This window comes from Cnephaeus nilssonii (assembly GCF_951640355.1).
Source record: "Cnephaeus nilssonii genome assembly, chromosome: 2".
NCBI classification, from domain to species: Eukaryota; Metazoa; Chordata; class Mammalia; order Chiroptera; family Vespertilionidae; genus Cnephaeus; species Cnephaeus nilssonii.
The window spans coordinates 12,546,270-12,561,347 of NC_137073.1; the positions used below are offsets into that span (position 1 = coordinate 12,546,270).

The window sequence follows — 15,078 nt, forward strand, 5'->3', positions numbered from 1 at the left end:
TGCATAGCTCATCTCACTGAGTCTCTGCCCGTGTGGCCCCTTCAGCAAGGCAGTCATGGCAGATCCGTATATACTTACGTTAGAAAATGTCTAAGACCTCTGCACTATCCGACCTGAGCTTTTTTAGAAAATACATTTAAAAGAGTTGAAGTTCCTCTACACAGGTCTATGTCATGCTGCTTTCCGAGTTTGCTGGAAACAGAAAGTAGGCCTGAGCCCCACAGTGCAGACAGCATCGGAGGGGTGAGAGCCTGCCATGACGCCACGCCATGCCCACCAGGCTGCCCAGCTGGGACTGCTGCTCCCCACAGCTCTCACCGAGAAACACACATTACCAAAGACCCATGCAAGAGAAACACACAATGAAGAACACTTTTTTCAGCAGCTCCCAAACTTTAGCTCATTCGTTTGTATAGTAGTAAAGGGGTAAGATGTTGTGTGGACTTTCTCAAGATCATCCAGAAAGTCAGAATCCGAAAAAGCTCAAGCACAACCTCTAGAACTTTATCTCCTACACCTAGACAGGTCACAAAATCCCTTAACTCTCTGTCCTGGCTGTGTTGCTCCGTGGTTAGAGAGTGTCGGCCTGCAGACCAAAGGGTCATGGGTTCAATTCCCAGTCAAGGACACATACTAGTAACTCCTTTGCAGGTTTGATCCCCAGTCCCAGTTGGGGTGCATGCGGGAGGCAGCTGGTTGATCTCTCTCTCTCTCTCTCTCTCTCTCTCTCTCTCTCTCTCCCCCCCCCCCTTCCCTCCCTCCCTCCTCCTTCTCTTCCATTCTCTCTCTAGAGATCAATGGAAAAATATCCTCTGGTGAGGATTAATATATATATATATATATATATATATATATATATATATATATACACACACACACACACACACACACACACATATACACATATATATACACACATATATATACACATATACATATATATACATATATACATATGTGTATGTATATATGTATACATTAAAAAGGGAAGAAGCACATGGGGATTCCAAGTGTCAGCAGTGTTCCATTTCCTTACTGGGAGGGGGGTGACATGTAAAATGTTAAACGCCACAAGCATGTTTTATGGACCTGTGTCTGCCCCTCTGAGGGAGGCAGAGCCATCAGCAAGTGCTCGCACCTAGATGCAGGTGTTCGCATGACATCTACTGGGAGGGAGAGGCATCTTAAGAAGAGGCTCACTAAGGGACATGCCCAGATCACATACTTTAGGACACAGAGTGAGAATCAGACCCGGAACCCTGAACCTGCACTTAGCCCAGCATGCTGCCCTGCAGGGACATGCCAATGTGGATACCAGTGTAGACTCAGCTGGGCCAGGAAAGGGAAGGGAGGTACCCAAGCTTGGGGACAACACTACTTATCTACATTTCTGAGTATTGACCTAAAAACCAGCAAGTAGGGGCATCTTTCTCAACACATGCGCCACCCAAGCGAAGCTGAAAAGAGGCTCTGGTGGAGCCCGTGAGTGCCTGGTATGGAGGACTTGCATGTTGTATGCCAGTGAGCACTACAGCTCACCTGGCGGAGGACCCCTCCAGCACAGGGCATGACTGTGCCTAAAAGCCGGACCCACTGCCTCAAGAAAGGTAGCCAAGCCCTATTCGGTTTGGCTCAGTGGATAGAGCGGCGGCCTGCGGACTGAAGGGTCCCGGTTCGGTTCCGGTCAAGGGCATGTGCCTTGGTTGCGGGCACATCCCCAGTGGGGAATGTGCAGGAGGCAGCTGATCGATGTTTCTCTCTCATCGATGTTTCTGGCTCTCTATCCCTCTCCCTTCCTCTCTGTGGGAAATCAATAGAATATATTTTTTTAAAAAAAGAAAAGAAAAGAAAGGTAGCCAAGTCTGAGAAGGGAGCAGTGCCCCGATTCCATGCCGCACAATGCCAATGGAGAGATAAAGGGTAGAGACAGAAACCTGTCAAAGCTCTGGGATGATATGTAAAGTGAAATGATTCAGAGTGTTTTAAAATGACGGCAACTCTTCCAAACCACCAGCATCTCCTTCTCTGAGGCAGTAACCAGAACAATGCTGGAAATATGGAGAGGAAGCCAGAAATGGCCATTCATGTCAGGAGGGATTGGGCCCACAACAGCCTTTCCAATGGACGCCATGCTTCCTCTCCTGATGGCTTTGTCCCTGCCAGTGTGGGGTGATTAAACCAGAGATGGAAGTAAGCAGGAGCTCCCTGGCTCCTAATACCCTACAATCAGGGACACTACAACTTTTCTAAACTTGAATTTCAAGACTTAGAGACAACAGACAATATCTATTTTCTTCTCTCCCTTCTAAATTCTAGTCAGGTTTTTTAAACTAATTCTTATACCCTGAAACACATCATCTTGATGATCCGCATTATAAAACCAGCCTACTCTCTAAACCATTGTTGTCCAACAGAACTTTCTTCTGGGACAGAAATATTCTAAATCTATGCCATTCAATATAGTATCCACTGCCCTGGCCGGTTTGGCTCAGTGGATAGAGCGTCGGCCTTGGGACTGAAGGGTCCCAGGTTCGATTCCGGTCAAGGGCATGTACCTTGGTTGCAGGCACATCCCCGGTAGGGGGTGTGCAGGAGGCAGCTGATCGATGTTTCTCTCTCATCGATGTTTCTGACTCTCTATCCCTCTCCCTTCCTCTCTGTAAAAAAAATCAATAAAATATATTTTAAAATATATATATATATAGTATCCACTAGTCACATGCGGCCACTGAACATCTAAAATGTGGCAAGTGAAACTAAGGAAATAACTTTTCAATTTTATTTCATTTCAGTTTGTTTCAATTTAAATGGCCACACTGGCCAGTGACTTCAACCCTGGGCAACACAGCTCTGCACCTTCACTTCTCTAAGGCAGGCCACCACCACATTCACCCAAGTGCCCTGTTCACATTGTTTCAATCTGGCAAACTGACAAGCAGGAACATCTTGCTGGTTCCAGAAGAAAAGCACCTTTGAGAATGATAATCCAGGAAACCGAGAATGGTCTGATGACCTTCACTGCAGTGTTTCAGGAAGATGTCTGAGGTATGACAGGTTCTCCCAGCTGCCAGGGGCAGAGCAGCGACTGGGCAGGCCTATGTGACAAAATAAAGCTGGGCCCTAAGGGCATTAACCTGTATCTCTGAAAATATGGGGGATGGAGGGGGGAGGATCATCAGATGCTATAATGTGCTAACATTACCAAATGGCATTACCCCATAGTGATTTTCTTATAAGCTCTGAAAATTAACTGCAGGAATTATGTGCTCCTGGCCCTCCTAAAAAAATACCTCTACACAGACCATTCCAAGAGCTCTGAGTCTTCCTGTCCTGAGCAGAGCCTCACACCTATGGAGCTTAGAGGAAGAACATCAAGCAGCTGGCCAGCCCTGCTCTAAACTGGTCTGTGGCCCAGGAGAAGACAAAGCCACCCACCCAGTGTGCAGGGGCAAAAAGCTTTCTGGGTGCCTATAACAAGTGTCTGTCCCAAGTTGCCACCTTTAAAGGACAAGACAAGCACTGGCCTCTATGTCAACCAGAAGGACCCACTGAATGTCCAACAACCTCCCACCTCCCCTTGCCCTCCCGCTGTTCCCCTTTCCAAAGCCTGCTCCCTTCAGAGACAGTCACTGGTCACGCCAGAGGCCCCTGCCATCCTCACACACACAAAATAAAAACCATATTCTTGGAACTGTACAACACTGTGGTAGCTGTGGTGCCTTGTCAGAGAACTGAGGGAAACTGTACAAACAGTTTGCATGCATAAGGCCCAGTGTGGGGACCTCAGCTTTCCCATGGGACCGTGGAGGCTACATCCTTTAGCTCACAAAGACCCCAGCTATGTTTAGGGGAACCAGACAGAACAGGCAACTTACAATCTCTCCTGCTTCATCTGGGTCTGTGTTACCACTTACTAAGCTTTAAAATGAACATAAGAAGGCAGAAGCGGTCATTTCTCCTGTTGCATGACAGTCCTTCCCACAGAGAACAAGGGGCACATACAAGAAGGAACAAGACCCGCTTTCACCTGTGCCCTAAAAGACCAAGGGTCAAATCAGCCCCAACTCTCTGCCCATATCACCATCTGGACACTCTGCACTGCACCCCAGCACCTACATCTGACCTCTGGGCTGTGCCTGAGGAACAAGGTCTGAGGACAGCACGGGGCGTGCTTTCCTCCACGTTCCCCTCACAGGAGATAAATGACTTACAGAAACATGGCCTCATCTCATCTCCAACCTGCTTTACAGCTGGAACATGTGACCAAATTATGCAGCAAGCCAGAGATTGGCAAGTCAGTTCCCAAAACACCCACCAAAGGGGGAAAAAAAACACCCGGTTTCTCAGGGGAAACATAGGTCAACAGTAGGTGGGGCTTTGCACAGGCGTTGGGGCAGGACTAGCTCCACCATACAGAGACTTCAAAGCCCTTACCTGGAGTCACCGTCCTGGTCCTCGGCATGATCTCCAGTGTTGTTGACAGCATATCTGCTACGAGGCTTATCTGAGTGAGGGCAAAAGGAGACAATGGCTAGGAAACCAGGACCCATCCAGAGACAGGAGGATTGTGGAGCCAGTAAAAGTGATGGTTTCTAAAATGTGGTACATACTCACAATAGAATACTAATCAGCCATAAAAAGGAATGAAGTTCTGGCACATGCTACAACGTGGATGAACTTTAAAACATTATGCTAAGAAAAAGAAACCAGATACAAAAGGACAAATATTGCACTTACATAAAATATCTACAATAGGTAAAGTCATAGAGACAGAAAGTAGATTAGCGGTTACCAGAGGCTGAGGGCAGGGGAAATGGGGAGTCATTGTTTGGTTATAAGTTTCAGTCTGGGGTACGGAAAATGTTTTGAGATAGTGGTGGTACTGGTTATACAACATGGTGAATTAATTATGGTGGATGTGATTAATGCCACTGAACTGTATACTTAAAAATGGTTAAAATGGCAAATTTTATATTATATATTTTTTACCATAATAAAATTTTTTTCAGAAAATATGGTTTCCAAAAAGTTATGATAACTTAGGAAATGCTTTTGCTACTATTAAGACAGAAAAAAGATAAGTATAAATATATTACACACAGATACATATATATCCTCTCACTATATGATGTCAACTAGCCTGGAAAAAGCACAGGCAAAAGAATTTTTAGCTCTCGGCCTTAGCGCCATCTTCCTAGAAAGCTCTGTGCCATGACAGCCATGTGGAGGAAGAGGGAATGCGCAGGCTGAAGCGCAAAAGAAGACGAGGCAGAGGTCCAAGCACACCGCAAGCCTGTGCACCCGTGAAAGCCACAGGAGCAGAGGTAAGGGCAGCCAGAGGCCAGGCACCGGTACAAGCTGTGGGGCTGCATGCCTGCTGTCTAGCCCTTCTCAGTGGGATCTAGAACATACATACATGCCGTCTGAACGCCGTGGCCGCCTTTTGAGAGACCCACCCTGCTCTTACAAAAACAGTCCCTTCTGGATCTTTGCCCTAGACCTGTGACATTCTGGACTGGTTCTGTCCTCAGGTGTGGCTGAATGTAACATGTATAATATATCAACTCTTCTGTCTTAGCTGAAGAAGGAAAATTTTGTTTAAAGTTCATATACTGCCCTAGCTGGTGTTGCTCAGTGGTTAGAGTGTTGACCCTGGCACCAAAGGGTCGCAGGTCGCAGGTTCTATTCCCAGTCAAGGGCATGTACCTTGATTGTGGGTTCACTCCCCACTACCTGCGGGAGGAAACCAGTCAATGTTTCTCTCTCTCTCTCTCTCTCTCTCTCTCTCTCTCTCTCCCCCCCCCCCCCGCCACCCCTGCTGCTTCCCCCTCCCCAACTCCCTTCCACTCTCTCTGAAAAGCAATGGGAAAAATATCCTCTGGTGAGGATTAACAAAACAAAAAAGTTCAGCCTGCCCTACATGGATCAGTGGTTGAGCATCGACCTATGAACCAGGAGGTCACAGTTTGATTCCTTGTCAGGGCACATGCCTGGTTTTCGGGCTCAGTCCCCAGTGGAGATGTGCAGGAGGCAGCCAATCAATGACTCTCTCTCATCACTGATGTTTCTATTTCTCTCTCCCTGTCCCTTCCTCTCTGAAATCAATAAAAAATTGAATAATAATAATAATAATACTGTAATTACTATGCATGGTGCTAGGAGAGTATTAGACTTATCAGGTGCTCAGTTAATAAACTATATAAATGTCTAACCATTATGCTGTATACCTGAAACTAATATAAAATAATATTGAATATCAACTGTAATTGACAAATAAAAAAAGGAAAAAAATAAATATGCTCATTATCCCTTAGATTTAACCATCCTACTTCTGGGAATTAATCCTATATCCAGCAAAATGATAATATATACAGAAAGGACATTCACACTGGTTATAGTAGCAAAAGATTGAAAACAACTTAAATGCCCATCAACAGAGGACTGGATAAATAAATCACAGTATGCTCATCCCATGATTCTAATCATATTCTGAAACTATATCAAGATGGAAAATGAAAACAACACACACAGAACAGTGTGCAGTGTGTCCTTTCACTTGTGCCTAGAAAAAAGTAAAATAATATATGCATATGCCTGTATTTACACAGGAGATTCTGGAAATATGCACAGGAAAATGGTAACAGCAGCTGCCCCTACAAGGGGAAATGGGTGTCTTGGGGGTGGGGTGTCAATCAATGGTGGGTAAAGAACATTCTTTTCATAACCTAAATCCCTTTGTACCTTTAAAACCTTGTACCATATTAACAAATTTTAAAATAGAATATAAATTACAAACTGAGCATTTATGATAATAAACAGCTACAAGTAACCTAACTGTCCATCCACAGCAGCTGCATGCTACAACTAAGAGCGGGGGTGATCTCTGTTTACTAAGACATAAAGTACTCCAAGGCTGTTCAATGGAAGAGCCACTGCAGATCAATACACTTATGTGAAGGGGGAAAAAAATCCCCAAATAGTACACTATTTTCCTATGGATACACAGGGTATCTATGTACAGGAAGGACAATGACTAAAATGGTAAGCAGTTATCCCTGCAACGGGGGAGCAGACCTGGGGGAAGGTAGTCAAAGAAAACTTCAGGTGGATCTGTAATTTCTTATTATTTCCAAACTGAACACATTTATGTCAAAAAACAACAATAAATGGAACTACTTTAAAATGCAGCTGGAGCTGCCATCCCAAAACTGCCTGTAATGTCTTATCCCTCAAATCTTTGAATTGTTAAAACTGGGCAAAATAACCTTTGGACTGAGCTTAAGCAACCTGTGCCCCAAAGAACTGACTATAAAGATACAAGAAAGCAGCCCTAGCCTGTTTGGCTCAGTGGATAGAGGTCAGGGTCCCAGGTTTGATTCCAATCAAGGGCACGCACCTTGGCTGCAAGTCCCCGGGGCCCTGGTCAGGGGTGCATGCAGGAGGCAACCGATTGATGTGTCTCTCTCACATCGATGTTTCTCTCTGTCTCTCCCTCTCCCTCCCACTCCCTCTAAAAATCAATGGAAAAATATCCTCGGGTGGGGATTAACAAAATATATATATGCAAATACTATACCTGACTTATGACTATCAGACTGAAAAATAAAAACTGCTCAGAATTAACTTTACTATGTTACCTGACCAATAGAAATAAATAGAAATGCCCTCCTTCTATTGGTATGTTTCCCTTCCTTTTTTCATAACTATCCAATGCCTTTGTCTCTCAATCAGAACACAATTTGGGGCATCCCAAATAGCTATTCTTATTGACCTCAAGGAAATGCTTGTTGCCTCTCATTCTGGCCTTTTGTTTTTAGGTTAATACATGTAGTGCTCACATATTTTTTGAAAAGGCTGCAGACAGGGATGAAATGTTAGCAATGGAAGCTTTTGGCTATTGAATTATGATTTTTCTCCTGTTCCTTTTTATTTGTCTACCCTTCCCAAACAGTACTCTATAAAGAGTAGGCAGTGACTGTATCATCAGGAAAAGAAAAAAGTAAAGGACTTGAATTTTAACGTGCGAGGCGGTGAGGGAAGGGGCCCTGCAGCTGGCTGCTCTGGTCCAGCAGCCAGGCGCGTGCCCGGAGCGCCAGGCCCGCTCCCAGCGCCCACTTACTTGTCTGGGATGCCGGGTGCTCCTGGCTTCTCTGGAAGGGGTACCTGAACAGCAGTTTATTGCCCCTGCTCCCCGAGCTCACCAGAATCACGCTGATGGGGCTGGTGTTGTCCCCCATTCTACCGTGGGGCCCCGAGGGCGGGGGTGGAGGGCTGGGGGCGGGGGGGAGGCTTAGGAAGACTTGCCGAGGGCTGGGCGGGCCTGAGGAGGACTGGACGGGCGTGCGGTGTTGGGAAGCTCTAGGAAGGCCGGGAACCCGGGAAGTGGGGGGGCCTGAGGAAGACGCGCCGGGGCGGGGGAAGGGGACCTGACAAGGACGCCACCAAGGCCACGGAAGCCCGGCGCGGAGAGCCAGAGCAACGGAGCCAGCGCCACGTAGCGCGTCCCGCGAGGCTCGTGAGATTTCCACCCCAGAGCCAGGCGAAAGTGCAGTGGGTGCCAGCCCGCGGGCCGGGGACGTGTGCGCAGGCGCGAGCGGCCGTGCGCGCAAGCGCGGTCTCTCTCTGGGAAGCTACGCATGCGCGTGGACCGACCTCCTTCCTGCTGCGGTGAAGGGAACCGCCCACCTGTGTGAATAGGAAACTGAAGCCAGATCAGCTCTCTGGTTCAAGGCCGCTGTCCCCGAAAGATTTATTTCTCATTATAAAAGTAATACTTGCTTTGGGCAGAAAGGTTAAATTTAAAAATATAAAGTACTAAACTAAAAAAGTTTTTTAAAAATCATGTCAATGGATCACAGACCTAAACATTATAAACTTCTTACAGAAAAGCATATGGGTAAATATTCGTGATCTTGGACTGGGCAATGATTACTTAGATATGACACCAAATGCACAAGCAACTACAGAAAAGCTTAATTGGACTTAATCAAATTAAACACTTTTGTGCTTCAAAAGACACCACCAAGAAAGTAAAAAGAGGAGAATAGGAAAAATATTTATAATTCATGTATCTGATGAGGGAATTGTATCCAGATTAATTTTTTTAAACTCTTACAACTAAACAATAAAAAGACAACTAACCAATTGAAAATATGAAAAGGAATTGAATTGATATTTCTCCAAAGAATATAGACAAAATGCCAATAAGCACCTGAAAAGATACTCAACATCATTCTCATTAGGATAATGTAAATCAAAACCAATTGCACACTTTATTTCTCTCCAAATCAATACATGGCTTTTATTTTATTTTAAAATATCACAAGTAAGCCCTGGTTGGTGTGCTCAGTGGTTAGAGCATTGGCCCATGCACCAAATGGTCTCAGGTTGTATTCCCAGTCAAGGACACGTGAGTTGGTTGCAGGTTTGATCCCCATCCCCGGTCAGGGCTCATGGGGGAGACAACCAATCGATGTGTCTCTCTCACTTTGATGTTTCTCTCTCTCCCTCTTCCTCTCCCTCCCTCCTTTCCACTCTCACTAAAAATCAATAGAAAAAATATTCTCGATGAGTATTAACAAAAACATCATCTGGCATCTTGCTGTTCCTGTAGCTGGACAACTTAGATCTCATTCATCAGCCTGCTGAACTGTTCCTTTTTCAGAAACATAGATGTCATCTAAAATTTTTCTGATATCCGCTGAAACCTGTTTGGCTCAGTGGATAGAGCGTCAGCCTGTGGACTGAAAGGTCCCGAGTTCGATTCCGGTCAAGGGCATGTACCTTGGTTGTGGGCACATCCCCAGTGGGGGGTGTGCAGGAGGCAGCTGATTGATGTTTCTAACTCTCTATCCCTCTCCCTTCCTCTCTGTGAAAAATCAATAAAAAATATATTTATTTAAAAAAATAAATAAATAAATAAAATTTTTCTGATATCCTTGTTTTTAACTGTTGTTGCTTGCTGAATCAAAGCAGCTGAGTTTGGTACAAGTTCAATGTCATTTCCTTCAAGAATTAACTCATCTTAAAAAAAAATAATTAACTCATCTATCTGGATTTGAGATACTAAACGAGCAACACCTGACCTCATCCAAACCTTGTATTTTTCACCCAAGAAATTTCTGATTTCAACAAAAGAATCATTCTCCTGAATAACAGCACTGATGGAGAAGTGAGTACACAGACCTCATTCTGTAACGGAAGCTCAGTGTAACACCTTGATCATGTTCTGTACGTGACTGCAGGTAGTGTGAATGGTAGCCAGTTCCCTTCCATTTCCCCACCATTTGTCAACATGGAGCCGCTTCTTTTTCTTTCCGGGGAGACTGAGCTCTATACCGATGTGACTGAAGTCCCTCCGCAGGGTGCCTGTGAGGCCCTGCACAATCACTGTGCGTCCCTGCAGGGTGACGTCCACATTTTCTGGGATGTCAACAGTCTGCTGAGAATGGTCTTCATCCTTGCAGTAGATGTGACAAAAAATACAAAAACAAAAAATTTGAATTGCACACTTTAAATGGGTGCAAATTATATCTCAATACAGCTGTTTTTAAAATCACCCCATGCACCCCATCCAAGTCTTCCCCAGGAGGTGACTGTAGTTAACCGTCTACTGTGGCTGTTTCCAAATCTTTCTCAAGCATTTCAAATGCATGAGGGTGTAATCACTTGACTAAGGGATTGCTGAAGTAACCTCTTTCATTGAAGCTGACACAGACATGTATTTTGCAAGGCAGATTTATGGCTTGAATCTCCCAGGGTGAAGGGTACAGGCATTTGAAATGCCTCAGACATTACCAACCAACTCATTGCCCTACACAAGGCTGCATAGCATTGACTTAATTTTTCCCCAAAATTCCCAAAAAGGAAAATGGTGTATTATTCTATGTTGCATTTCTTTTTTAAAATATATTTTTATTTATTTCAGAGAAGAAGGAAGAGAGAGATAGAAACATCAACGATGAGAGAGAATCATTGATCGGCTGCCTCCTGCATACCCCACAATGGGGATCGAGTCCGAAACCTGGGCATGTGCCCTGACCAGAAATTGAACTGTGGCCTCCTGGTTCATAGGTCAATGCTCAACCACTGAGCCACGCTGGCCAAGTGTTGTTGCATTTTTTAAAATTATTACCGAGGTGGAGAACTGTATCACTTGATTATTTGCCAGTATCTACGAAATGCCTTCTTTTTTTCCCTATGGGTTATTTATTCTTCTTTGATGGTTTGGACGTGTTATCTTCATGTTACAGACTCTGCAAGCCTTTTTCCCAGTCTATTTTGACATTATGTATAATCAATAGTTTTCTGAGTTCTCACACAGTTCCCAGAAGTGTTTCTGGAATGGAAATGAGGGCACAGAAGGAAGAGGTGAGGCTGGGAGAGCTGGCCCGATGGGAAAGGGAGAGCCCACTGTCTGGAGAGATGGCCAGCTGTGGCAATGGAGGTGTCTCCACAAAGGCACCAGGAATCCGCACATGCCTAGACATAAGGACCGGGCCTCTAGCTCCAGCCTCCTTCCTCCAACTTCCCTGGACCATGCTGCTAGCCCATCAAACAGTCCCACGGCCCCCAAACCTGGAGGAGCAGGGCTGGTGTCCAGGGACTCGGAGAGGCTGTCTCTGAGCTGGGAGAAGGGCCAGAATTGGAGGAATCCACCATTCCCCAATTACCCCTCTGGGACCACTTCTGGCTAGCTACTTTCACAATAGCATTCACTGTTTATTTTTCGGGATAAATGGTTAATATCTTTTTATCATAGCGCGCATTGGAATCCATGAGAGATGAAAGATCACCAGGATGCCAGCACACAGGGGCTCGGATACATTGCTTCCCAGGCTGCCCTCACAGGGCTCAGGCGCAGGAATGTCCAGGGCTGTACTGAGCAAGCAGTGGTCTGACTCCCACGCCACCCTCACCAGCAGCATCTCAGCGTCTACATTTGTTGGCTTGATTGGGCTGTTACAGAAATCAGAGCTCCTGTCACTCCCTGTTCAGTCCAGGCTGGTGCTGGCAGCCAGAGGGACTCTAAGGTGGGCTGGCCATGCTTTCGGCCTCAGGTTCCCCACCAGTAAAAGGGCTGGGAGCAAATGGTCTGTACGTGTGGTCTTTTTCTCTTTTTTAACTTTTTTTTTAAATTCATTAGGGTGACATTGGTCGACATGATCATATAAACTTCAGGTGTAGGTTTATATGTTGCAAGATCTATATATTGTACTGTGTGTCCACCACCCAAAGTCAAATCTTCTCCTGTCACCACATATTAGGTCCTCTTTCTCCCCCCACCCCCAGTAGGCTCAGTTTTAGCCTGAGGCCCTCACACTGTCCCCTGGACAACCATGTACCCAGGGCCAACCTCCTCTCACTACCAGGTACGTCCTCAAACTCTTCCCTGCAAACACCCCGCAACTCTAAATCCTCATTTTAAATTTAAGTAACTCTTTTGTAACCTACTTTTTTGAAAGTAAATTGTTCTTGGAATCCTAAACTCCTGACCTTTCCTCCCAGCTTAGGTCCCCTAGGCAGGGCCAGGCCTTATCAGTCCTGCCACTCAGTCCGGGCCTGATAGAGCTACCTCCGTCTGTCAGAGGGCCGGGTGGGGCTCAAAGACCCTATCTTGGACCCACTTCCACCTCCACCTTCTCTGATGCAATGTTCCTGCCCAGGAGAGATCACTCACCAACAATAGCAACTACAATCATCTTGAATTCACAGTGCCATTATCCCTCCTAACAGTGAGGTGGAGGTTGTTCTAAACCCCCACCTGAGAGGTTAACACAGTGAAACCGGGACTCACAATGTTCATTAGCCTGCCCAGAGTCACCCAGGGGTCGCTTTCAGGGGAGGGTCTCCCCTGAGGGCCTCTCTGAGCTCAGCTCCAGCTACAAAAGTTCAGAACAAGCCTGGGGCTTTGAATTCTGTTCAGAGACCAGTAGGTCTCAGTGTCCTGGAGCACAGACTTGGGCTCCTTGTGTCACAGGAAACCAAGGCCCAGAGACAGAACAGACTTGCCCGACCCGCAAAGGGCCAGCAGCCTGGCCCACAGCAAACCTAGGTCTCCTCTCCCATCAAGGAGTGGTTCCCTCCTCCACTGAAACTTGAACATGTTTCATAACTTCCCCAAGCCTCCATTTCCTGATCTTAAAACATGTCATGGTAATAACATAAAACTTCTCTCCCTGAGAGCGTTAAGGGTCAAATACCCAACATGAAGAGTGTTTGGTGCCATGCCCAGGACTTAGAAGGCACTTGATAAATGTCAGTTAAAACCAGGCAGCAGACCTTACCTCAATCACACAAAATCAGTCCAAGGTAGATTGTCACCCAATCAAATGCCCAACAGTAGAGTTCTTAGAATGGTAATATAGACAGTTCTCTACAACTCAGCATTTGGCACAGTTTTTTTTTTAATGAGGTAAAACCTGCCTGCTCAGCGTGGCTCAGTAGTTGATCGGCAACCTATGAACCAGGAGGTCATGGTTCAATTCCCTGTCAGGGCACAAGTCCAGGTTGGGGCTCGATCCCCAGTAGGGGATGTGCAGGAGGCAGCCAATCAATGATTCTCTCTCATCATTAATGTTTCTATTTTTTTCTCTCTCTCCTTATCCCTTTCTTTCTGAAATCAATAAAAATATATATTTTTAAAAAGAATCAACTAGTGCAGTGGTCGGCAAACTGCGGTTCTGTTGACTCATTAGCTGCGGTTTGCCACTCTGTTGACTAATGAGTTTGCCAACCACTGGAATAGGGGCTTAATCACAAGGAACAACAGCCTATAATTATTGGAATCGAGAGTCTAGGTCAGTGGTTGGCAAACTCAGTCAACAGAGCGGCAAACCGCGGCTCGCGAGCCGCATGTGGCTCACGAGCCGCAGTTTGCCGACCACTGAACTAGTGAATGCATAAATAAGTGGGACAGCAAATTGATGTTTCTCTCCCTTCCTCTCCTTCTACCTAAAATCAATTTTAAAAATTATAAACTTCTATTCAACAAAACCAGCATTAAGACAGTGGAGGCAAACTACAGCCTTGGGGGAGATATGACACATCAAACTGACAAAGAACTTATATGCAGAGTGAGATTGCAAAGGGGTGGCAGGTGGGAGTTTTTTTGAGTGATGGAGCCAGTGATTTTGGTGGTAGTTACACAACTTTACACACATGTCAAAATTCACAGAGCAGTACACTAAAAAAGTCAATTTCATTGTATGTGAACATTAAAAGGAATATTTGCCTCACTGTTAAAATGATGATATGATGAGCAATATTGCAATCCTGCCCAGCCAGCGTGGCTCAATGTGGCTCAATGGTTGAGCACTGACCTATGAACAAGGAGGTCATGATTTGATTCCTGGTCAGAGCACATGCCCAGGTTGCAGGCTCGATCCCCAGTGTGGGGCATGAATGAAGCAGCCAATCAATGATTCTCTCTCATCATTGATGTTTCTACCTCTCTATCCGTCTCCCTTCCTCTCTGAAGTCAATAAAAATAGTGCAGTCCCAAATAGCAGATGATATTAGGATAATTCTCCTTTATTGACCTAGCTTTTCAGGAGACACACCCAGTCAGTACATCTTTCCTCAGTGCTAGGAGGATAAAGTCATTGCTTTCTCAGAGGAAACACAAAAATCACAGAGTCAAGGGGGAGGGAGCTGGCATGTGGCCAGGGTGATCTAGCCCCAGGATCCTACCCAGGAGCCATGCAGGCAGCACAGAACATGTGCCAGCCCCAGGAAGGGAGGATGAGTGAGTTTTGGGCCCTGCTCCTCCGGTCTCCCTCATTTTTTAAGTCTGAAATGGACAAGGACAATGCAGAGCTGGGCTGCAAATGCAGGCATGACTGCCTGGGCTGGCTGGGCTCCTATCTCTGCTGGACTCTGGTCAGGCTGTGACCAACGCCCCCTCTAAAACCCAGGAAGGATGGCAGGGGTGATAACCCCTCACCCCACTTGTCCCACCAGGCTCTGACTGCCCATTGTCACTGGATCTGATAAGAGGCCCCACCGCAAGCCCCCACAGCCTGGCCCCCACCTGGACTCTGTGTATATAAGTGGACCCTGCGGGCTGAGCACCACAAA

General features: G+C 45.9%; 1 protein-coding gene and 1 pseudogene across 4 annotated transcripts in view; both read right to left on the reverse strand.

Annotated features, from left to right (window-relative positions):
• Positions 1-8,568, reverse strand: part of NPRL3 (NPR3 like, GATOR1 complex subunit) — a 37,588-nt gene extending 29,020 nt beyond the window's left edge. For 2 of the 3 annotated variants that reach the window (XM_079781365.1, XM_079781364.1), the window contains exons 1-2: positions 8,120-8,568; positions 4,435-4,504 (exon numbers count right to left, since the gene is read on the reverse strand). In XM_079781365.1, the coding sequence (XP_079637491.1) occupies positions 4,435-4,504; positions 8,120-8,237 (188 nt within the window). In that variant the 5' untranslated portion in view covers positions 8,238-8,568. The remainder of the gene's footprint in view (positions 1-4,434; positions 4,505-8,119) is intronic. The other variant, XM_079781366.1, reaches the window with a different exon arrangement.
• A 1,061-nt stretch (positions 8,569-9,629) lies between these two features.
• On the reverse strand, positions 9,630-14,976 carry LOC307110222 (large ribosomal subunit protein uL6-like; annotated as a pseudogene). Its single transcript has 3 exons — positions 14,945-14,976; positions 9,940-10,510; positions 9,630-9,700 (listed from the first exon to the last, which is right to left on the reverse strand). The product of its transcript is annotated as a large ribosomal subunit protein uL6-like (transcript).
• Between the last annotated feature and the right edge of the window lie 102 nt (positions 14,977-15,078).